General features: G+C 39.1%; 1 protein-coding gene across 1 annotated transcript in view; it reads right to left on the bottom strand.

The window, feature by feature from the left end:
• Positions 1-5,359: 5,359 nt before the first annotated feature.
• HSD17B7 (hydroxysteroid 17-beta dehydrogenase 7) overlaps positions 5,360-26,121 on the bottom strand; it is a 32,927-nt gene continuing 12,165 nt past the window's right edge. Inside the window, exons 5-9 of the mRNA XM_032612902.1 lie at positions 25,902-26,096; positions 22,220-22,324; positions 21,243-21,299; positions 17,726-17,824; positions 5,360-7,263 (exon numbers count right to left, since the gene is read on the bottom strand). Of these exons, the coding sequence (XP_032468793.1) occupies positions 7,162-7,263; positions 17,726-17,824; positions 21,243-21,299; positions 22,220-22,324; positions 25,902-26,096 (558 nt within the window). The 3' untranslated portion in view covers positions 5,360-7,161. The remainder of the gene's footprint in view (positions 7,264-17,725; positions 17,825-21,242; positions 21,300-22,219; positions 22,325-25,901; positions 26,097-26,121) is intronic.

Below are 26,121 nucleotides of genomic sequence, written 5' to 3'. Positions count from 1 at the left end.
TAACAGCTGAACACCTCCCTATCCTGGGAAATGAAACAGTCACCCAAGCCCAAAAGTGCAGAGTCCCATAGAGGAACACACAAAGACACATTGTAATCAAAATAACAAAGATTAAAGATAAAGAGAGGATACTAAAAGCCACAAGGGAGAACAACAAATTACAGGGCAACTCCCATAAGGCCAGCACAAAATCTATAGGCCAGAAGGGAGTGGCATGATATACATAAGATGATGAAAGGGAAAAACCTACAATCAAGAATACTTACCCAGCAAGGCTCTCATTCAGATTTCATGGAGAAATTAAAAGGTTTACAGACAAGCAAAAGCTAGAAGAATTCAGTACCACAAAACCACTTTACAAAAAATGCTAAAGGAATTTCTCTAGGTGGAAAAGACAATGTCACATATAAAAACAAGAAAATTAGGGAAGGACAAAGCTCACCAGTAAAGGCAAACATACAGTCAAGGTATGAAATCATCCACACACAAAACTAGTAGTGAGGTTCAAAGACAAAAGTAGTAAAATCATCTGTATCAACAAGCAGTTATGGGATACATGAAACAATTAGATGTAAAATATATCAAAAACAGTAATAGGGCAGGAGAATACAAATGAAGGGTATGTAAAACATCTTTGAAATGAACAGACCACCAAAAACAATCACATATATAGAGACTGCTATATAAAAAATCTCATCGTAACTACATACCAAAAATATACATAGAAAACAAAGAAAAAGGAATCCAAACATAACACTAAAGTTGGTCAACAAATCATAAAAGAGAACACAAGAAAAGGGAAAAAAGATAAACAAATCCAAAACAATTAACAAATTGCAATAAAAACATACATATTGATAATTACCTTAAATATAAATGGACTAAATGTTCCAACCAAAAGACACAGACTGGCTGAATGGATACAAAAAGAAGATCTGTAAATATGCTGCCTACAAGAGACTCACTTCAGATCTAGAGACACATACAGATGGAAAGTGAGGGGATAGAAAAAGGTATTCCACACAAATGGAAATGAAAAGAAAGCTGGAAGAGCAATACTTATATCAGACAAAATAGACTTTAACATGAAAACTGTTACAAGAGACATGGAAGAACACTACATTATGATCAAAGGATCAATCCAAGAAGACATAACAATTATAAATATATATGGACCCAACATAAATATTTACATATAGGTCATTCTGGGACTCTCTAATGTGAATATTAGTACACTTGATGTTGTCCCAGAAGTCTCTTAAACTGTCCTCATTTCTTTTCATTCTTTTTTTCTGTTCAGTGGCAGTGCAACTTAACATACAAGGCAAATATTAACAGATATAAAAGGAGAAATTGACAGTAAGACAATAATAGGGGCCTTTAAAACCCACTTACATCAATGGACAGATCATCCAGCCAGAAAATCAATAAGGAAATGCAGGCCTTAAATGACACATTAGGCCAAAGAAGTTAACTGATATTTACAGAGCATTCCACCAGAAAGCAGCAGAATACACATTCTTTTCAAATGCACATGGAGCATTCTCCAGGATAGATCACAAGCTAGGACATAAAGCAAGACTCAGTGAATTTAAGAAAATTGAAATCATATCAAGCATCTTTTCTGACCAAAACACTATGATACTAGAAATCAACTACAAAAATAAAACTTAAAAAATAAAACTAAAACACATGGAGACTAAACAATATGCTACTAAACAACCAATAGATCACTTAAGAAATCAAAGAGGAAATCAAAAAATACTTAGAGATAAATGAAAATACTACAATCCAAAACCTATGGGATGCAGCAAAAGCAGTTCTAAGAGGGAAGTTTATAGCGATATGAACTTACCTCTCAAACAATCTAACCTTACACCTAAAGGAACTAGAGAAAGAAGAACAAACAAAACCCATAGTTAGTACAAGGAAAGAAATCATAAAGATCAGAGCAGAAATAAATAGAGACTGAAAAACAATAGTAAAGATCAGTGGCATTAAAAGCTGTCTCTTTGAAAAGAAAATTGATAAACCTTTATCCAGACTCAACAGGAAAAAAAAAGAGGGCCAAAATCAACAAAATCAGAAATGAAAAAGAAGTTACAAATGGCCATAAGAGACTACTTCAAGCAATTATATGCCAATAAAATGGATAACCTAGAAGAAATGGAAAAATTCTTAGAAATGTACAATCTCCCAAGACTGAACTAGGAAGAAATAGAAAATATGAACAGACCAATTACCAGTAATGAAATTGAATCAGTAATTAAACTAACAAACAAAAGTCCAGGACCAGATACCTTCATAGGTGAATTCTACCAATCATTTAGAGAAGAGGTACCACCTGTCCTTCTGAAACTATTCTAAAAAAACTGCAGAGGAAGAAACACTTTCAAACTCATTCTCTGAGGCCACCATCACCCTGATACCAAAACCAGACAAAGATGCCACAAAGAAAATTACAGGCCAGTATCAGTGATGAATATAGATGCAAAAATCCTCAACAAAATATAAGCAAACTGAATCCAACAATACATTAAAAGGATCATACACCATGATCAGCTGGGATTTATCCCCAGGATGCAAGGATTTTTCAATATCTGCAAGTCAATCAACCTGATATACCACATTATCATGTGGTTTTTATCCTTCAATTTGTTAATCTCAATAGACACAGAAAAAGCTTTTGATAAAATTCACCATCCTTTTATAAAAACTCTCCAGGAAGTGGGCATAGAGGGAATATACCTTAACATAATAAAGGACATATATGACAAACCCACAGCTAACATACTCAACTGTGAAGAGCTAAACACGTTCCCTTTAAGATCAGGAATAAGACAACGATGCCCACTCTTGCCACTTTTATTCAAAAGTTTTGGAAGTCCTAGCCATATCAGAGAAGAAAAAGGAATAAAAGGAATCCAAATTGGAAAGGAAGAAATAAAACTGTCCCTGTTTGCAGATGACATGATACTATATATAGAAAATCCTAAAGATGCTACCAGAAAACTACCAGAGTTCATCAATGAATTCGGTAAAATTACAGGATACAGAATTAATACACAGAAATCTGTTGCATTTCTATACACTAACAATGAAATATCAGAAAGAGTAATTAAGGAAACAATCCCATTTACTATTGCATGAAAAAGAATAAAATACCTAGGAATAAACCTACCTAAGGAAGCAAAAGTCCTGTACTCCAAAAACTATAATATGCTGATGATAGAAATTGAGAATGACACAAACGGAAAGATATAATGTGTTCTTGGATTGGAAGAATCAATATTGTAAAAATGACCATACTTCCCAAGGCAGTCTACAGATTCAGTACAATCCCTAGCAAACCACCAATGGTATTTTTCACAGAACTAAAACAAAAAAAAATTTAAATTTGTGTAGAAACATAAAACCCTGAAATGCCAAAGGAATCTTGAGAAAGAAAAACGGAGCTGGAGGAATCAGGCTCATTGACTACAGACTATACTACAAAGCTATAGTTATCAAAACAATATGGTACTGACACAAAAACAGACACATAGATCAAGGAAGAGGATAGAAAGCCCAGAAATAAACCTATGCAGCTATGGTCAATTAATCTATGACAAAGGAGGCAAGGATATACAATGAAGAAAAGACAGTCTCTTCAATAAGTGGTGCTGGGAAAACTGGACAGCTACATGTAAAATAATGAAATTACAACATTCTGTAATAACCTATACAAAAAAAAAAAAAAACTCAAAATGGATTAAATGCCTAAGAGTGGATACTATAAAACTCCTAGAGGAAAATACAGGCAGAACACATAAATTGCAGCAATACTTTTTGTATCCATCTCGTAAAGTAAAAGAAATAAATAAAAGCAAAAATAAACAAATGGGACCTAATTAAACTTAAAAGCTTAAAAGCAAAGGGAACCATCAATAAAATGAAAAGACAACCTACAGAATGGGAGAAAATATTTACAAATGATGTGATTGACAAGGGGTTAATTTCTAAAATATACAATAGCTTATACCACTCAATGTTGAAACAAAACCAAATACCCCAATCAAAAAAAAATGAACAGAAGACCTAAATAGACATTTCTCCACAGAAGACATACAGATGGCCAAAAAGCACATGAAAAGATGCTCAACATTGCTAATTATTAGAGAAATGCACATCAAAACTACAATAGGTATCACCTCACACTGGTCAGAATGGTCATCATCAAAAAGTCTACAAATAGGGACTTCCCTGGTGGCACAGTGGTTAAGAATCCACCTGCTAACGCAGGGGACATGGGTTTGATCCCTAGTCCAGGAAGATCCCACATGCCGTGGAGAAACTAAGCCCATGCGCCACAACTACTGAGCCTGCGTGCCACAACTACTGGAGCCCGTGCTCTGCAACAAGAGGAACCACTGCAGTGAGCAGCCCATGCACCGCAACAAAGAGTAGCTCCCGCTCGCTGCAACTAGAGAAAGCCTGTGCACACAGCAATGAAGACCCAACACAGCCAAAGCAAATTAAAAAAAAAGGTCTACAAATAGTAAATGCTGGAGAGGGTGTGGAGAAAAGGGAACCCTCCTATGCTGTAGGTTGGAATGTAAATTCGTAGAGCCACTATGGAGAACAGTCTGGAGGTTCCTTAAAAATGTAAAAACAGTTACCATATGATCCAGCAATCCCACTTCTGGGTATATATCTGGAATAAGATGAAAACTCCGGCTGGAAAAGATACAAGCACCCCTATGTTCATAGCAGCACTATTCACAATAGCCAAGACATGGAAGCCACCTAAATGTCCATAGACAGATGAATGGATAAAGAATACATGATACACAGACACACACACACATACAATATACAATGGAATACTACTCAGCCATAAAAAAAGAATGAAATAATGCCATTTGCACCAACATGGATGGACCCAGGGATTATCATACTAAGTGAAGTAAGTCAGACAGAAAGACAAATATCACACGATATCACTTATACATGGATTCTAAAAATGTGATACAAATGAACTTATTTATAAAACAAATAGGCTCACAAAGAAAACAAGCTTATGGTTACCAAAGGGGATAGCAGGGCTGGGGGAGATAAATTAGGAGTTTGGGATTAACAGATACATGCTACTATGTGTAAAATAAACAACAAGGAACTACTGTATGGCACAGGGAACTATATTCAATATCTTGTAATACCTATAATGGAATAGAATCTGAAATATACATATATATAAATAACTGAATTACTTTGCTGTACATCTGAAACACTGTAAGTCAACTGTACTTCAATTTAAAACAAAACATTCGGGAAACAGAACCAACTCTCAGTTAGGTGGGACGTGGTCACTCAGTGCCTTACACAGTAATATTTCAACTATGACACTCTGGCTTATTAATCTCTAATAAAAACTTTGTAGTCATCATTCTCAAAACATGCTCTTTATTCATTCACATATTATTGCATTTAATGCTCACTTCATACCCATGAACAGAGGAAGCAGAAAGATAATACCTTCACAGATGAAGAGTTTGAGATCCAAAACAAAGTCCTTCTTCCCAATTAACAGCAAGTGAACAGAAGATCAAAAACCAGCTCTGCTTTCAGCTCTCCAACTTTACCCTTCTTTCTTGAAGACAGTGTTCAGCCCTCATTTTCACATGTTTATTGTTATTAAAAATATCTTTAGCAACAAACTTAAAGTATAACCAAAAATCCATACTTTAGAAATGTAAAGAAATTATATTTACATATAATTTTTCACATTAACTCATTCAAACTGTAACTGTTATATTACAGGTGTTGGTTGAAACATCTAAGCATCTTAGCATTTTGTCTTCATATCATGCAAACTAAGTCCTAACCACTTTCGACCACTACTGATACCAGGAGACATTCCACCAGTAATTATTCAATTGGAAAATTTCATTGAAACAATCTGAATAAATCATTTTTGCTGCAAGATTACATCCACTAAAATGTCATGAAAACGAGTGGGTAAGTAATAAACAAATTTGCAAATTGTGTTAAAGGTCAGGCCCACTATTAACATGGATTAAATCAATCTCAAAAGACATTTTTAAAATAAGAAAAAAATAATTCAAGTGGCCCAAATACATATATACTTTGTTACTATGATTAATTACATGGGCATCTGTATTAGGATTGGTAAAAGCAGCATGTGGAAGAAGAAATAAGGTACAAGACCTAGGAAAACTACTTGAAAGGAACAAGGCTAAGATGGTCACTCAGAGAATGGGCAGTATTTCCTCCTGCTGGGGCAGGTGAAAAGGAGAACCAGTGTGTGTTTATGTCACGATTATTCAAGTCTACACCTCATCCCATGAAGTGTAGCTTTGGCTGCAGTTCACAGAATAAACAAATTGTGACTAGCACAATTTTTTTTTTTACATCTTTATTGGAGTATAATTGCTTTACAGTGGTGTGTTAGTTTCTGCTTTATAAAAAAGTGAATCAGTTATACATATACACATGTTCCCATATCTCTTCCCTCTTGTGTCTCCCTCCCACCCCTCTAGGTGGTCACAAAGCACTGAGCTGATCTCCCTGTGCTATGCGGCTGCTTCCCACTACCTATTTTACGTTTGCTAGTGTATGTATGTCCATGCCACTCTCTTGCTTTGTCACAGCTTACCCTTCCCCCTCCCCATACCCTCAAGTCCATTCTCTAGTAGATCTGTGTCTTTATTCCCATCTTACCCCTAGGTTCTTCATGACATTTTTTTTTCTTAAATTCCATATATATGTGTTAGCATACGGTATTTGTCTTTCTCTTTCTGACTTACTTCACTCTGTATGACAGACTCTAGGTCCATCCACCTCATTACAAATAGCTCAATTTCGTTTCTTTTTATGGCTGAGTAATATTCCATTGTATATATGTGCCACATATTCTTTATCCATTCATCCAATGATGGACACTTAGGACAATTTTGATATAACACCATTCTTAAGAATATATTATATTTTATCAATCTTTTTCTCACACGCACAAACACACACACAGTCATAGAGGTAATTCTGAAACAAAGAGAAAATCAGAACTCACAGTTTACCACAAATGCACACCATCCAACTCAGAAACCCAGGTGCTCCAGAATCCAGAGAAGGCATGAAAATGGTGCTCAGAGAGCACCATTTTCAGCTCTGGTTTTTGCTTTTTTGAATGGTGACCCTAATATCCTTTTCCAGTTCCAGTAAGTTTTGGTAAAATTTTTCAGCAGTGTCTTCATCTAGGTCTATCTGGAAAAGAAACAAAGATAGGGATGACTATGAAGGAAAAATGAAATGAATAGTATTTGAATAAAAGGGAGCCATTTAAATAACACAGGTAAGAGAACCCAAAATAGGGCCAGTTGGAATGGGCTGTGGTGGCAGCCATGTGGGGAATGTCAGGAATCCTGAGGACACATTAACTCTCCATCCAAACTCCAACACTCACCAAGCCAACTGATGCTTCCCTTATATAGCAAGACTGAAAGATCTGAGCTTTGCTGTCTCCCCTAACTGCTGTGTACCTAGTAACAGAAGACACCAAACATCTGTGATATAAAAAAGGCCAAGAGAGGAAAATCAAGAAATTTTTTTAAAATTCCAACTGCTACTTACTTCCTAATATCCACATTCTTTAGTAAAAGAACCCTGATCTTAGCTGAGCTCACTGCCCTGCAGATGAAAGACTACATTTCCAGCCTACACTGAAGTTAGTGGTACCAGGTGACCATGTTCTGGCCAATGAGATGTAAGTGGAAGTGTTGTATGGTACCTATCCAGGACTCTCTTTAAAAGGAATGGGGCACCCCTTTCTTTCTCCCTTCTTCCATGCTGCTCCCCTGAGCTATAAGGATGAGGGCCACACCTCAGGGATGACAGAAGGAACCTGGGCACCTGACAATTTGCAGAGCTGCCAGGCCAGCCTAAGGTTGCCTCTCCAAACTACTTTACATGCGAGAAACCTAAGCTTTTATCTTGTTTAATCCACTATTATTTTACACTCTTCTGTTTTATGTAGAAAATCTAATTTTAACTTATACACTGTATGTAAAAGCAAACTTTCAGCCCCTATAAAGTGTTTATCTCTTTCTAAGTCAACACAGAGCCTAAACTTAAAAAAAAAAAAAGCCTCTTTCTTCATGAAGCTAAAAGGCTAAAAAATGAAAGAAAACTTTATAACATTTTGGAAAAAATATTTCTATTCGTTCAATCATCTTAGTGTTTTCTCATGTTGTAACTGGAAAAGACATTATAGCTCTCTTTAGTTCAACCCAACCTTTAAACAGAGCAGAGGGCTTACTTTCCAAAATTAATCAAAGGTTAAAACATATTCTGCAGTGCTGGGAAAATGGCGGAAGAGTAAGACGTGGAGATCACCTTCCTCCCCACAGATACACCAGAAATACATCTACACGTGGAGCAACTCCTAAAGAACACCTACTGAATGCTGGCAGAAGACCTCAGACCTCCCAAAAGGCAAGAAACTCCCCACGTACCTAGGTAGGGCAAAAGAAAAAAAAGAAAAAACAGAGACAAAAGAATAGGGATGGCACCTGCACCAGTGGGAGGGAGCTGTGAAGGAGGAAAGGTTTCCACACACTAGGAAGCCCCTTCGCGGGCAGAGACTGCGGGAGGCGGAGGGGGGAGCTTCAGAGCCGCGGAGGAGAGCACAGCAACAGGGGTGCGGAGGGCAAAGTGGGGAGATTCCCACACAGAGGATCGGTGCCGACCGGCACTCACCAGCCCGAGAGGCTTGTCTGCTCACTGCCGGGGTGGGCGGAGCCGCAAGATGAGGCTCGGGCTTCGGTCGGAGCAGCGCAGGGAGAGGACTGGGGTTGTCGGCTTGAACATAGCCTGAAGGGGTTAGTGCATCAAGGCTAGCCAGGAGGGAGTCCGGGGAAAAGTCTGCACCTGCCGAAGAGGCAAGAGACTTTTTCTTCCCTCTTTGTTTCCTGGTGCGCAAGGAGAGGAGTTTAAGAGCGCTGCTTAAAGGAACTCCAGAGACGGGCGCGAGCCGCGACTAAAAGCGCGGAGCCCAGAGACGGGCGCGAGCCGCAGCTAAAAGCACGGACCCCAGAGACGGGCAGGAGATGCTAAGGCTGCTGCTGCTGCCACCAAGGGGCCTGTGTGCAAGCACAGGTCACTATCCACACCCCTCTTCGAGGGAGCCTGTGCAGCCCGCCACTGCCAGGTTCCCGGGATCCAGGGACAACTTCCCCGGGAGAACACACGGCTGGCCTCAGGCTGGTGCAACGTCACGCCGGCCTCTGCCGCCACAGGCCCACCCTGCATGCAGTGCCCCTCCCTCCCACCGGCCTGAGTGCGCCAGAGCCCCCGAATCAGTGGCTCCTTTAACCCCGTCCTGTCTGAGCAAAAAACAGACGCCCTGCAGCAACCTACACGCAGAGGCGGGGCCAAGTCCAAAGCTGAGCCCCTGGGAGCTGTGAGAATGAAGAAGAGAAAGGGAAATCTCCCCCAGCAGCCTCAGAAACAGCGGAGTAAAGCTCCACAATCAACTTGATGTACCCTGCATCTGTGGAATACATGAATAGACAACGAATCATCCCAAATTAAGAAGGTGGACTTTGAGAGCAAGATCTATGATTTTTTCCCCTTTTCCTCTTTTTGTGAATGTGTACGTGTATGCTTCTGTGTGAGATCTTGTCAGTATAGCTGTGCTTCCACCATTTGTCCTAGGGTTCTATCCGTCCATTGTTTTTTTTTTAATTTTTTCTTAATAACTAATTCTAATAACTTTATTATACTTTACCTTCTTTCTTTCTTTCTTCCCTTCCTTCCCTCCTTTAGACAACAAATCATCCCAAAATGAGGAGGTGGACTTTGAGAGCAACATTTATGATTTTTTCCCCTTACCTCTTTTTGTGAGGGTGTATGTGTATGCTTCTGTGTAAGATTTTGTCTGTATAGCTTTGCTTCCACCATTTGTCCTAAGGTTCTATCCGTGCCATTTTTTTCCTAAATAATTATTTTTTAATTCAATAAATTTATTATACTTTTATTTTACTGTATCTTCTTTCTTTGTCTTTTTTCCTTCCTTCCCTCCTTCCTTCCATCCTCTCTCCCTCCCTCCTTTCTTTCCCTCTTGCCTTCTTTCCTTCTTTTCTTCTTTCTTTGTTTCCTTCTTTCTTTCTTTCTTCCTTCCTACTTCTACTAATTCTCTCTACTTTTTCTCCCTTTTATTCTGAGCCGTGTGGATGAAAGGCTCTTGGTACTCCAGCCAGGAGTCAGGGCTCTGCCTCTGAGGTGGGAGAGCCAACTTCAGGACACTGGTCCACAAGACACCTCCCAGCTCCACAGAATATCAAACGGCAAAAATCTCCCAGAGACCTCCATCTTAACCCCAGCACCCAGCTTCACTCAACGACCAGCAAGCTACAGTGCTGGACAACCTATGCCAAACAACTAGCAAAACAGGAACACAACCCCACCCATTAGCAGAGAGGCTGCCTAAAATCATAATAAGGCCACAGACACCCCAAAACACACCACCAGACGTGAACCTGCCCACTAGAGAGACAAGATCCAGCCTCATCCACCACAGCACAGGCACTAGTCCCCTCCACCAGGAAGCCTACACAACCCACTGAACCAACCTTAGCCACTTGGAGACAGACATCAAAAACAACGGGAACTACGAACCTGCAGCCTACAAAAAGGAGACCCCAAACACAGTAAGATAAGCAAAATGAGAAGACAGAAAAACACAGAGCAGATGAAGGAGCAAGATAAAAATGCACCAGACCTAAAAAATGAAGAGGAAATAAGCAGTCTATCTGAAAAAGAATTCAGAATAATGATAGTAGAGATGATCCAAAATCTTGGAAATAAAATGGACAAAATGCAAGAAACATTTAACAAGGACCTAGAAGAACTAAAGATGAAATAAACAACAAAGAACAACACAATAAATGAAATGAAAAAGACTCTAGATGGGATCAATAGCAGAATAACTGAGGCAGAAGAACGGATAAGTGACCTGGAAGATAAAAGAGTGGAAATAACTACTGCAGAGCAGAATAAAGAAAGAAGAATGAAAAGAACTGAGGACAGTCTCAGAGACCTCAGGGACAACATTAAACACACCAACATTCGAATTACAGGGGTTCCAGAAGAAGAAGAGAAAAAGAAAGGGACTGAGAAAATATTTGAAGAGATTATACTTGAAAACTTCCCTAATATGGGAAAGGAAATAGTTAATCACGTCCAGGAAGCACAGAGAGTCCCATACAGGATAAATCCAAGGAGAAATATGCCAAGACACATATTAATCAAACTGTCAAAGATTAAATACAAAGAAAGCATATTAAAAGCAGCAAGGGAAAAACAACAAATAACACACAAGGGAATCCCCATAAGGTTAACAGCTGATCTCTCAGCAGAAACTCTGCAAGCCAGAAGGAGTGGCAGGATATACTGAAAGTGAGGAAGGAGAAAAACCTGCAACCAAGAATACTCTACCCAGCAAGGATCTCATTCAGATTTGATGGAGAAATTAAAACCTTTACAGACAAGCAAAAGCTGAGAGAGTTCAGCACCACCAAACCAGCTTTACAACAAATGCTAAAGGAACTTCTGTAGGCAAGAAACACAAGAGAAGGAAAAGACCTATAATAATGAACCCAAAACAATTTAGAAAATGGGAATAGGAACATACATACCGATAATTACCTTAAATGTAAATGGACTAAATGCTCCCACCAAAAGACACAGATTGGCTGAATGGATACAAAGACAAGCCCCATACATATGCTGTCTACAAGAGACCCACTTCAGACCTAGAGACACATACAGACTGAAAGGAAGCAGATGGAAAAAGATATTCCATGCAAATGGAAACCAAAAGAAAGCTGGAGTAGCAATTCTTATATCAGACAAAATAGACTTTAAAATAAAGACTATTAGAAGAGACAAAGAAGGACACTACATAATGATCAAGGGATTGATCCACGAAGAAGATATAAAAATTGTAAATATTTACGCACCCAACACAGGAGCACCTCAATACATAAGGCAAAAACTAACAGCCATAAAAGGGGGAATTGACAGTAACACATACATAGTAGGGGACTTTAACACCCCACTTTCACCCATGGACAGATCATCCAAAATGAAAATAAATAAGGAAACACAAGCTTTAAATGATACATTAAACAGGATGGACTTTACTGATATTTATAGGACATTCCATCCAAAAAACAACAGAATACACATTTTTCTCAAGTGCTCATGGAACATTCTCCAGGATAGATCATATCTTGGGTCACAAATCAAGCCTTGGTAAATTTAAGAAAATTGAAATTGTATCAAGTATCTTCCGACCACAACGCCATGAGACTACATATCAATTACAGGAAAAGATCTGTATAAAATACAAACACATGGAGGCTAAACAATACACTACTTAATAACGAAGTGATCACTGAAGAAATCAAAGAAGAAATAAAAAAATACCTAGAAACAAATGACAATGGAAACACAACGACCCAAAATCTATGGGATGTAGCAAAAGCAGTTCTAAGGGGGAAGTTTATAGCAATACAATCCCATCTTAAGAAGCAGGAAACATCTCGAATAAACAACCTAACCTTGCACCTCAAGCAATTAGAGAAAGAAGAACAAAAAACCCCCAAAGTTAGCAGAAGGAAAGAAATCATAAAAATCAGATCAGAAATAAATGAAAAAGAAATGAAGGAAACGATAGCAAAGATCAATAAAACTAAAAGCTGGTTCTTTGAGAAGATAAACAAAATAGATAATCCACTAGCCAGACTCATCAAGAAAAAAAGGGAGAAGACTCAAATCAATAGAATTAGAAATGAAAAAGGAGAAGTAACAACTGACAGTGCAGAAATAAAAAAGATCATGAGAGATTACTACAAGCAACTCTATGCCAATAAAATGGACAATCTGGAAGAAATGGACAAATTCTTAGAAATGCACAACCTGCCAAGACTGAAGCAGGAAGAAATAGAAAATATGAACAGACCAGTCACAAACACTGAAATTGAAACTGTGATTAAAAATCTTCCAACAAACAAAAACCCAGGACCAGATGGCTTCACAAGCGAATTCTATCAAACATTTAGAGAAGAGCTAACACCCATCCTTCTCAAACTCTTCCAAAATATAGCAGAGGGAGGAACACTCCCAAATTCCTTCTAAGAGGCCACCATCACCTTGATACCAAAACCAGACAAGGATGTCACAAAGAAAGAAAACTACAGGCCAATATCACTGATGAACATAGATGCACATTAAAAGGATCATACACCATGATCAAGTGGGGTTTATTCCAGGAATGCAAGGATTCTTCAATATACGCAAATCTATCAATGTGATAAACCATATTAATAAATTGAAGGAGAAAAACCATGTGATCATCTCAATAGATGCAGAGAAAGCTTTTGACAAAATTCAACACCCATTTATGATAAAAACCCTGCAGAAAGTAGGCATAGAGGGAACTTTCCTCAACATAATAAAGGCCATATATGACAAGCCCACAGCCAACACCATCCTCAATGGTGAAAAACTGAAAGCATTTCCACTAAGATCAGGAACAAGACAAGGTTGCCCACTCTCACCACTCTTATTCATCATAGTTTTGGAAGCTTTAGCCACAGCAATCAGAGAAGAAAAGGAAATAAAAGAAATCCAAATCAGAAAAGAAGAAGTAAAGCTGTCACTGTTTGCAGATGACATGACAGTATACATAGAGAATCCTAAAGATGCTACCAGAAAACTACTAGAGCTAATCAATGAATTTGGTAAAGTAGCAGGATACAAAATTAATGCACAGAAAACTCTGGCATTCCTATACACTAATGATGAAAAATCTGAAAGTGAAATCAAGAAAACACTCCCATTTACCACTGCAACAAAAAGAATAAAATACCTAGGAATAAACCTACCTAAGGAGACAAAAGACCTATATGCAGAAAATTACAAGACACTGATGAAAGAAATTAAAGATGATACAAATAGATGGAGAGATATACCATGGTCTTGGATTGGAAGAATCAACATTGTGAAAATGACTCTACTACCCAAAGCAATCTATAGATTCAATGCAATCCCTATCAAACTACAACTGGCATTTTTCACAGAACTAGAACAAAAAGTTTCACAATTTGTATGGAAACACAAAAGACCCCGAATAGCCAAAGCAATCTTGAGAACAAAAAACAGAGCTGGAGAAATCAGGCGCCCTGATTTCAGACTATACTACAAAGCTACAGTAATCAAGACAGCATGGTACTGGCACAAAAAACAGAAAGATAGGTCAATGCAACAAGATAGAAAGCCCAGAGATAAACCCACACACATATGGACACCTTATCTTTGATAAAGGTGGCAGGAATGTAAAGTGGAGAAAGGACAACCTCTTCAATAAGTGGTGCTGGGAAAACTGGATAGGTACATGTAAAAGTATGAGATTAGATCACTCCCTAACACCATACACAAAAATAAGCTCAAAATGGATTAAAGACCTAAATGTAAGGCCAGAAACTATCAAACTCTTAGAGGAAAACATAGGCAGAACACTCTATGACATAACTCACAGCAAGATCCTTTTTGACCCACCTCCTAGAGAAATGGAAATAAAAACAAAAATAAACAAATGGGACCTAATGGAACTTCAAAGCTTTTGCACAGCAAAGGAAACCATAAACAAGACCAAAAGACAACCCTCAGAATGTGAGAAAATATTTGCAAATGAAGCAACTGACAAAGGATTAATTTCCAAAATTTACAAGCAGCTCATGCAGTTCAATAACAAAATAACAAACAACCCCATCCAAAAATGGGCAGAGGACCTTAATAGACATTTCTCCAGAGAAGATATACAGACTGCCAGCAAACACATGAAAGAATGCTCAACATCATTAATCATTAGAGAAATGCAAATCAAAACTACAATGAGATATCATCTCACACCAGTCAGAATGGCCATCATCAAAAAATCTAGAAACAATAAATGCTGGAGAGGGTGTGGAGAAAAGGGAACACTCTTGCACTGCTGGTGGGAATGTGAATTGGTTCAGCCCCTATGGAGAACAGTATGGAGGTTCCTTAAAAAACTACAAATAGAACTACCATATGACCCAGCACTCCCACTACTGGGCATATACCCTGAGAAAACCATAATTCAAAGAGTCATGTACCAAAATGTTCATTGCAGCTCTATTTACAATAGCCCGGAGATGGAAACAACCTAAGTGTCCATCATCAGATGAATGGATAAAGAAGATGTGGCACATATATACAGTGGAATATTAGCCATAAAAAGAAATGGAATTGAGCTATTTGTAATGAGGTGGATGGACCTAGAGTCTGTCATACAGAGTGAAGTAAGTGGGAAAGAGAAAGACAAATACCATATGCTACCACATATATATGGAATTTAAGAAAAAAAAATGTCATGAAGAACCTAGGGGTAAGACAGGAATAAAGACACAGACCTACTGGAGAACGGACTTGAGGATATGGGGAGGGGGAAGGGTGAGCTGTGACAGGGCGTGAGAGAGGCATGGACATATATACACTAACAAACGTAAGGTAGATAGCTAGTAGGAAGCAGCCGTATGGCACAGGGATATCAGCTGGGTGCTTTGTGACCACCTGGAGGGGTGGGATAGGGAGGGTGGGAGCGAGGGAGACGCAAGAGGGAAGAGATATGGGAACATATGTATATGTATAACTGATTCACTTTGTTATAAAGCAGAAACTAACACACCATTGTAAAGCAATTATACCCCAATAAAGATGTTAAAAAAAAAAAACACTCTGCAATGCATTTCTATGAAATGCTAATAAAATACTTTGGTTTATAGAATTAAACATTTTCTCCCCTTGGTAAACCAGTTATTCCTTCGAGATCAATAGATAGTAAGTCCAAACTAATTCTGAGGGCCTAAAAGTAAGCTCATTAGTTTACAACAGAGTTCCCAAAGTGTGTTCTTTGGGATGATGTTAAGCATTATGTAAAATTTAAAGAGAAAAGAAAAAGTTGTATAATCAAGAATAGCTTGCAAGCAGCAGGATGAAACACGTCACGCATATTTCTTAACTGTATCAACTTCTCAAAGCCTTTACTGGGCTAATGTGTATTGTGCATGTCTCTGAAAGAGGGACATATAATATGAAGCATTTCTCAAATTTACTTGGCTGACAAACTGCTTTCTGCAAATCTTCTCAAGGAACTATCCCACAAAAGGTATTTTGGGAAACACTGGAGGTTCATAGGTTCATTTTCAGTAAACATATACCACGGGAAGCAGAGATCCTGGTTCCCCTTAGACCTCAAGCTACTGACATAGACAAGATCACTGACAATTTTGACTCTGACTTAGCTAACTTATTTGCTTCAATCTAAGTTTATTTTATGCCGATTCCTCCTCACAATAAGATAGGCAGTGAAAAATGGGAAGCTAAAGTAAACCTTACTCATGACAAAAATACAACAAAATTAGGACTTCACTGGTGGCGCAGTGGTTAAGAATCCGCTTACCAATCCACCTACCAATGCGAGGGACACGGATTCGAGCCCTGGTCCAGGAAGATCCCACATGTCTCAAAGCAACTAAGCCCGTGCGCCACAACTACTGAGCCTGTGCTCTAGAGCCCGTGAGCCACAGCTACTGAGGCCCGCGCACCTGGAGCCCGTGCTCTGCAACAAGAGAAGCCACTGCAATGAGAAGCCCGTGCACTGCAAGGAAGAGTAGACCCCGCTCGCCGCAACTAGAGAAAGCCCACGTGCAGCAACGAAGACCCAATGCAGCCAAAAAACAACAACAACAACAAAATTAATCCTTACAGGGTCGAAATAAAACTTTTTTCATTTTTCTAATATGTAACTATGTTTATTTTTATTATTTATTTATCTAGCTGTGCCGCATCTTGGTTGCAGCAGACAGGATCTTCGTTGCCACGTGTGGGATCTTTAGGTGCAGCATACGGGATCATTTTTAGTTGTGGCATGCGAGACCTAGTTCCCTGACCAGGGATCGAACCCCGGCCCCCCTGCATTGGGAGTGCTGAGTCTTAACCACTGGGCCACCAGGGAAGCCTCCTGTAACTATGTTTAATTTCATTTTAGGTTACACAGAGTCTACAAAACACAGCATTCATTTTTTTCCCAAACTCCATCCCGTACCTCTTCAAAACACCAGTCTATTAAAGCTAACAGTTGTCATAAGTGGAACTGAACACTCAAAGGGAAGCTAACTTCACTCAGAAAGATGCTTTATATTTCATCCAACTTGTGACACATTTCTTGAGCACCTGCCATGTGCAAGGGAACATGCTAGGAAAGGGGGTGCAATCCCCCCCTCCTCATGGAGCTTATCCTTGGACAAGGGGGCCCGCTACTGAATGAATACTACACAGAACTGGCATAAGAGGTCAAAAAAGCCTAGCATGAAAGCATCTGACCTGATGTAAAAGGTCACGTGAATGCTGTGACCTTAAACAGTAGAAATGAATCAGTAGAAAGAAGGGTAAGAGCAGTTTAGGTGGAGAGAAGGTGTGCCATGGCTGAGAGGCAGGAGAGAGCAGAAAGAAATGAAAACAGGCCCATGTGATACCAGCGAGCGGAGACGGGAGCCCCAGGAGAGAGAAGCTGGGCAGCTGGTAGGGCTGGTCAGGAACCCAGCAGCAACCTCTTCAGTGAAACAAAGGAAACATTTACCTTTTTGGACGTTACGTAATTGCTTCCAAAGCCAGTGGTGGCACTCAGATATTTCACCAGAGGATCGAGAGACTCAGGCTTTTGGTGGAAAAGCCAGACCTGGAAAAGAAGAGGGTGTCAGTGATTCTTCTCTTCTGCCCAAGGTGAGTGAGGCTGGAGGGGATGTACAATCAGCACTTTACAGAGCCCCAGACAAATTCTAAAAGTCCTCCTGAACAGCATCAGCTCACTGTGATGCCTTCATGAACCACTACTATAATTCGAAGGAAGACAGTAGGGCAGCCTGCTTAATAGCATCCTGTGAAATTTTTATTTAAAGCAAAAAACCATATTTTAGCTATCTCTTCTCTTAATCCCCAGATTAAAGTTCATGGCATGTGGTCTGGAGCTTATTCAGAGTGGATACTCAGCTCACGCCACAGTAAAGTATGGGTCACTGATGTGATATTCTATTAATAGATAAGCACACACACGTACAACTTTCAAAAGATGTACGTGGTAAAAAGTCTTCCTCCCCAATTTTCTAGCCACCCAGTTCTCCTCTCTGGAAGCAAACACTCATGCTACTGTTTTGTATATTCTTCTAAGGAAATCTATTTGCTTAAAAACATACATATCCATTTCTCTTATGCAAACGGAAGCAAAATATACACACTACTCCACACTTTGCATTTTTCACTTGAATAGGCCTTGGAGATACTTTCAAATCAGTATATGAAAATTTTATTCTCTTTTAAAGTAGCACAGTATTCCATTTCATGGATGTGCCATACTTTATATAATCAGTTTTCAACTGCTAGACCTAGAGGTTCTTTCCAGTTTTTGCTATTACAAACCTCACTGTGATGAATGATGAATACATCATTCCATATAAATTTGAGTACATCTAATAAGATAAATATCAAAGATGGAACTGCTGGGTTAAGGGTATGTGTGTTTATTATTTTGAATGATCTTGTCAAAGAGTCCTTGATAGAGGCTATAGGAGTCTACTCTCCCCCAGCAATGTAGAAGAGTGCTTATTTCCCTAGACCACTGTCAATATAGTACATTATCAAACTTTCTAATCTTTGCTAATCAGAGTTGAAAAACAGTTTTCCATTATAGTTTTAATTCGCATTTCTCTTAGTAGGAGTAAGATTAGGCATCTTTTCATATGATTAAAACAGTTTCAAAACTCTCTGTTCATGTCCTTTGCCTATTGTTCCAATAGGTTGTTTTTCTTGATTTGTTGAAGCTCCTTAGATATTAAGAAAATGTAACCCTTTATCTATGGTATGAGTAGCAGGTGTTCTTCCACTTTGTGGTTACTCTTTCGAGTATATGTGTAGTGAGAATTTTAGTCATGTAAAATTTTTTTACTTTTATTAAATCAAAATTTTCAGTCTTTTCTTTTATGGTTACTGGGCGTAGCTAAGCCTCCACACTCTTAAATTATTTTATAACTTCCCCGTTTTTGTTTTTCTTTTCTGGCAGCACCAAGCAGCCTGTAGGATCTTAGTGCCCCACCCCCCGTATTTTTTTCTAGTAACTATATATTTTAATTTTTATGGATCTTTTAACTTACCTAGAATTTTATTTGACAGTAAGGTAAGAAGAAAAGATCCTATTCTATTATTTTCTGAATAAACCATCTTTTCCCCATTGTTTTGGAAGGCCATCATTATCATATACCAAATCCCAGTATGCTATGGGCCTATTCTCAACTTTCTATTCTGTTCCATTGACCTGTCAGTTCACATGCCAGAACTATACTTTTTTCATTAAGATGGTCTTCTTTAAAATCTCAAATGCTGAAATACACAGAATCCTTTACAATAAGCCTTCTCTCATTGACTCCTATAATTCCTATTTTATAGTTAATAGTAAAAGGCTTAGATGAGTGAAAAACATGTGCCCAAGGGTTCACAGCCAGAAACTGGAGAAATGGAATTTGAACAGAATTACTATAATTCTATAGTAATAGAATTATATATAGCACATTCTTAACCACTGTGCTTTAGGCCACTCAGGTTCAAACCATTTAAGGAGATAAAACTTATCCAAAGATTGAAGAGATTCTTGCTACACATGTGGTGTGCTCAAACCCTCATTTGCATCCACCAGCATATATAACCATCACTAAGTGGTAATTACGTCCTACCCATCCACACTGAAGGAAATTACAGCAGGGTCACAACAAACTTTTAAAACTGTGACACTGGGGTCATGCTGCTCATCTCATCCAAATCCAACCTATCCTTCAGAGCCCGGATTAAGCCCCACTCAGCAAGCAAAGCCTCCTCCAACTAGTCCAGCCCCACTGTGATCCTCCTTTCTGATTATTCCTCCAGTACTTGCCACCAGATGACAGAACGTCTTACTTTCTTGTCTATTTTCTCTATTCATTCTTTTTTTCTAAACATGACTCTAAGCTCCTTAGGAACTTCTAACTATTTTGACTTCTAACTAGATTTTGACTTCTATTTCCACACCACCGACACTCAATATATACTTGACCTCTAGACTTGATTTTCAGTGACATAAATGTGCGGAATGAGTGCCCTAAAGGACTATTCATTATCTTAAATAGTTTGACATATACATTAAGAAATCATTAAAATGAGTTTAAAAGTACTTGCTTCTACTGTGTGTCTCTACAATCAATGCATTTGCTTCTGCAATGTTTACCAAAAGAAGAGTGCCAAGTCAATTCCCTTAACGTTTGCCTTAATTTCAATTCAGCTACGATTTAAGAATCTGTTAAGTATGAGCACTACAGTGCTAGGCTCTCGGGTTTTCAAGATGCCTAGCAAAGACCCTGAGGGAGCTAAATGGAGTGAGGGAAACACACATACACACAGAACTGACTTTCATACAATAGAATTTCAACCAGATGGTGTAAAGCACAGAGGACAAATAAATTTCATCTTGTATGATGATTCTGATCCATTAGTAGTGGATGTCTTTGGGCCTTGAGTTGAAAAACACTCAGAGACATCATTTATGTAAACAGAACAGAGTATTATGATCCATTACTAATGTCTGCCATTGATGAGGAAACACATGCAATCCACACATGTGCGATTTAAGGAAACGAACTTGTTTTCTAATAAAGTAACAACTCGATTCTCGAATATTAACAAAGAGAACCTTCCCATAAGGAAATGGAGCTGGACGTCTTTGCCTCTACTCTTGACCCATGAAACACACCTTCTCCACAGGAAATCTCACACTGACTGCCCAGCCACCGTCTTGCTTTGCCTGCCGCTGCAGTATTCCACGCTGTGCTCTCCTCCGGCTGCTCATGTATTTTGCTTCTACAGAAGTGCTGTCCCCACAACCATGGTATCCAGTGCCATGAAACATACTAAACTTTCAAAGTTCACTCCTAATGCTCAGAACTTAGTCCTAAACAGGACCTTGATTATTCAGAGCTTGTTCTCTTATCTTTTCTGTTAAGATTGTTTCTAAACCAGTGAACTTACAGTCTACATCTGTGAAGTGAATACAATATATTAAAACTCTAGTAACATACCAATGCTTCTGTTCCATTGTATGGTGTCAACGTGAAAGCATTTGCGAAAAAGCGGAACTAAGAAAAAGAAAACCATAGTCATTTCGTGGTGGTTTAGAGTCACAAAAGCATTATTCATTTAAATATTAATAAAAGACAACCTGCATTTCTTATTATAGAGCATTTTTTAAGTTTCAAAAGATAAAGAAATCTAAATAAGAAATATCACTTAATCTCCATTACTCCAATCAACCACTGTTAACATGAAGGCATATTTCCTTCTCATCTTTTTTCTCCGCCTGCTATAATGGAGGGATATTTTTTTCCTGAGCTCTACAAGGGAGGGACATTTCCTAAAAGCAACATTTTCTAATGTGTGCTGGAGGACACTGGTCCTGCAAGATGCTCAAAATACAAAACAAACAAGCAAAAACACGATTCTATGATCATACAATGCACAATCATACACTTTTGGGGAACTTTTAATGCATCTGACTAGATTAAAAGCTCAGAGAAATCCAGTTTGATATCGTTTAACTCGTTATTGACCAGGGGATTTTTGCAGAAACTAATGCCCGTAGCCAGCAATTTGTTATGAATGTTGAAACGTCTCTAGTCAATGACGCTTGGGTAACAGAAGACGTATTAATATGTCTCTGAGATGTATATAACATATTACTGAGACATAATATACGTCTCAATAATATGTGAACACAGGTTTCCCAAAATTATATAATCATAGAACTCTTGGGATCTATGGTACATGACCAAAGAAACATTCCCTTATAGAAAAGTGGACACTCAGATGGTGGTACAGTCGGAATATCAGGTAGTATGAAGCAGAGAGATTACATGCTAAGTAACGCCAAAACCCTTGAATGAAATGGAATTCTGCCACCTTTAGATTCAATTTCTTATTTCCCAACCCTTAAACACAACTTTTTGGTTCCAACTCGAACAGCTTAAGTAAACTAAGACAAGAAGTGTTCATCACTTACCAGCCATATGATTGGCATGATCAACATCCACACAAAGGGAGGCATAATTCCATATGTCAAATTGGTCAACACTGTACCTGGGCACGCTACACTGGAATACAGACCCTGGGAACACAAAGAGGGGTAGCAATTAATTTTAATTCAATATACTTTGAGTCACCTATGTGCTAGTTAATAAAGGAGATACACAAATGAGCCAGCAAGCCAGGGCATCAAGGATTTATGCTCTAAGTTGTCCTTGAAGCTGGGTAGACCATTTCAGTTTAAGAATCATGTACTGAGAACTCACTATGAGAGGCACTCAGGGTGCAAGAAATAGTAAGATAAAGTCTCTATTCTCAAGAAACTTAGAGAACAAAGAATAACCAAGCTTGAAGCTGGACGAGAAAAGTAGGACCTGGTTACCTGAGTTTTCCATGTTATTAGCTTAATTGAAGATCAGTTGACCAATCAAAATAAGCTGTGACAAAGCGAGAGAGTGGCATGGACATATATACACTACCAAACGTAAGGTAGATAGCTAGTGGGAAATAGCCGCATAGCACAGGGAGATCAGCTTGGTGCTTTGTGACCGCCTGGAGGGGTGGGATAGGGAGGGTGGGAGGGAGGGAGACGCAAGAGGGAAGAGATATGGGAACATGTGTATATGTATAACTGATTCACTTTGTTATAAAGCAGAAACTAACACACCACTGTAAAGCAATTATACTCCAATAAAGATGTTAAAAAAAAATAATAAGCAGTTAAGATAAAAAAAGACGTACACAGTAAAGTCTTTGCCTGCAAGAAGTTTCTGATCTAGTAAATACAGACAACTAAACCTCAACTGTGTCTGTTTCCCTGCAGGTATAGAAGGTCCATATCTCCAGCTTGAGTTGGGAGCTCCTGGCATCAGAGAGGAATGAGGGCTGTGTGTGGTTCCTCAAAGACCTCCTCCAACTGAAGATCTCTAAATCAGGTTCTTAGCCCAGGACTCATCATTTTAGAAAGATCTGTTCTATAAAGAGAGCCCCAGTTAACATACGACACGTATTAGTAATAGAAGAGGCCCTGGGTGGTCTTTAGTAATCCTTGGAGCACTGGGATTTGTTTTACTAGTTTATTTGGTTTAATTTTCACTGCATTTTACCTTATTTTGATGTTGACCATTTTAATTCATATTTTTATTACTTTTAATCTTATTATTTTTCTTTTAAACAAAAATAGAAAATGCCAGTGTAGCACAGTCAGTTCAGTGGACAGAAAGTACCCTGAGCATCAAAAGCTGGAAGGTCTTCTTCCTTTATTCAGTGCTGCAAGGGCCTGGAGGTACCTGACACGGATAATCCAGCCCCCGAGAGTCCCCCTGATTTACCAACAGTCCTCTGAAAAAAGTCAGGAGTCTTAGAGACCAAAAATTCTTCCCAAGAATATTTTGCCCCAAAGATAGCTAAGGAAAATTTCTTATTCTGGGAACTAGCCAGGAACAGTTAGGGCCTTTTCAGCCCTAAATGAAGACATCTGTGAACTAAAATTCAGGGCTTCCAACACATACAACTTTCTGACATTAAGCAACAAAAGAAACAAGCAAGGAGGCCGTCTTATCCAAGACTACAGTCACCCCACATGTTTAATCCTAGGGAATGTGTGTGACGACCCTGAGTACTTCCACAAGGCCTGTGTGAGGGGCCATTCATGGATGGTTAGCCTTTCAGGTAGCTTGTACAGACCTAACAACATTTCCAGTCATACAAGCCTTCAAAGGGAGGTAGTTCTTTATTAGCTACTTCTCTATTCATAAAAGCCAAGGAGAAAAAATCACAGGCTGCAAAACAATCACACAGATTTTAGGAGGTGGCAGCATTAGCTAAATCTCCCTTTTCTGTAAAAGATGAAATCCCAAAACTTATTTGACAGTTGAGACAAGCAAAATCCTAGAGCTTATTATGAAAAGAGAAGCTAATCCACTCTGACCTTACCCCTAAAAGGGAGTTTCCAGAGGACAAGCAGTTGTGACAAGTTTTTAAACATCTCAAGAAATCTTAGGAGGAGGCTCACAACTGGACCAACACACTGAGCTCAAATAATAAGAAGAAGAACAGTCAACACACAAACACACATAAGCACATACACACACAGGTGCAGACCACGTGACCACAGACACCCACACCCAAGCACACACACCACATATACAATCACGTTCATATACACATGCACACACCAAAAAAACCCACACGTGTGCATGTGGATAGGCACACACACGTATGCATGCACACAAGCACACACCCTCCCACCTCCCACGCATTCGCACCCACATGTGTGCAGACACATGCACACACGCACGCAAGCACACACACACACACACACACACACACACACATTCTGAGCACAAAGCATGGCTGTGACTGCTTCATACCAATCCCATCATTCAAGCCTCCCAACAAATCTGAGGCAGGCACTATTATTATCCCTGTTTCTCAGATAAGGAAACTGAAGTACAAGGAGATTAAATAATTTGTCCAGGTTTACAAAGCTGGTGACAAAGCAAGGATTCAAATGCATTTCTAGAGAATATGCTCATAGCTTCTACTTTTATACCACCCTCTTCACTAAGAGGCTTGATTCCAAGAGCCAGTTCTCAGAAGTGAGAATTCCACCTGATGAAGGTCTCCACTGCAGAATCAACCAGGTCTAGACCATTACGTAAGGCTTAGATTGCTGTACCTAAAGTGTGATCAAAGAACGTCCCTTAAGGGCAGATAGTTTCTGCACTGTCTTTTTATTTTTCCTTCCTCCTCGATTCTGAGCCTGAGCCAGTACCCTAAAAATGGTCAGTCTTTTGTAAATATTAGTGGAATTAAATTTCTCCCCAGTCCCACACTCAAAAAACAGTCAAAGCAAACAAAGGAAAATGCCCATGGGAAAGACCAGAGATTTCCAGTTAAGATTTTAGACCTGGGCAAGAGAGACACACAAAGAAGCACTAAGTTCCAGACCACAGAGGACACAAGGAGCCAGCATGACTGACAACAGCTGCTCTCAAAACCCGGGTCCTCACAGAGACAGAGCTCTGCAGCCTCACCAAAGGTCACCAGTCTCCAGAAGGCTTTCTAAGTACCAACTGTCCTATAACATCAGATATAATAAACACTGGGTGGCAGCATGGCTTAGTGGGAAAAATCCAAGCTATGAAGTTAGCCGTGGGCTCAACTCTGAGCTCTACCCTTTACTAGCTGCGTGACTTCTGGGTAAATGACTTAAGGGCTCCAATCTTTCGTGTCCTCATATGAAAATGGGAATACTCAGCCCTACCTTACTATGATGGGAAAGGTATTAAATGACATACATAGATAAAAAGGACGGCACCTAAAACATAGCAAATGCTTAACGGTAACTACTGACATTGTTAGTAGTATCATTCTGTTATATAAGATATAGCTCTTGAAGAACTATGGAATGGTGAGTGAACCCCCATATATCTAAAAGGTCAGGAGCTAATTATCTCGGCCCTAAAACTTTCCTATACACCAACTATCAGTCTTCATCATGTCTTATCTTGTCCTCATAGCAATCCTGCTCAAGAAACAATATTTCATCTTCTAAACTACAATAGTTACTAGAAAGCCAGCCATCTTACTAGGAAATCAGTGGTAGTTCAGAAATCACTGCCCTGCCATTTCCATATCACTGAGACAGGCCTCACCCGCTGGTTGAAGTTCCTGTTCAAAGCCACACTCAGAAGGTCAATAGCATATTTGGAAGAGCTGTAGGGCTCCTGGCCTTTGCTGTGCTGGATGTCCTCAAGGTTGAAATTAGATTTCACTGCATTACGAGATGATGTCCAGATGAGCTGAGATGGACTGTCACTATGACACAGGAGAGATTCCAGTTCCCGAATCTGAATGAGGCATAAAAGAAACAAA

The sequence above is a fragment of the Phocoena sinus genome, chromosome 1 (genome assembly GCF_008692025.1).
Source record: "Phocoena sinus isolate mPhoSin1 chromosome 1, mPhoSin1.pri, whole genome shotgun sequence".
In the NCBI taxonomy this organism is placed as follows: Eukaryota; Metazoa; Chordata; class Mammalia; order Artiodactyla; family Phocoenidae; genus Phocoena; species Phocoena sinus.
The sequence above is the reverse complement of the archived record's forward strand: the minus strand, read 5'-3'. Positions and strand labels throughout refer to the sequence as shown.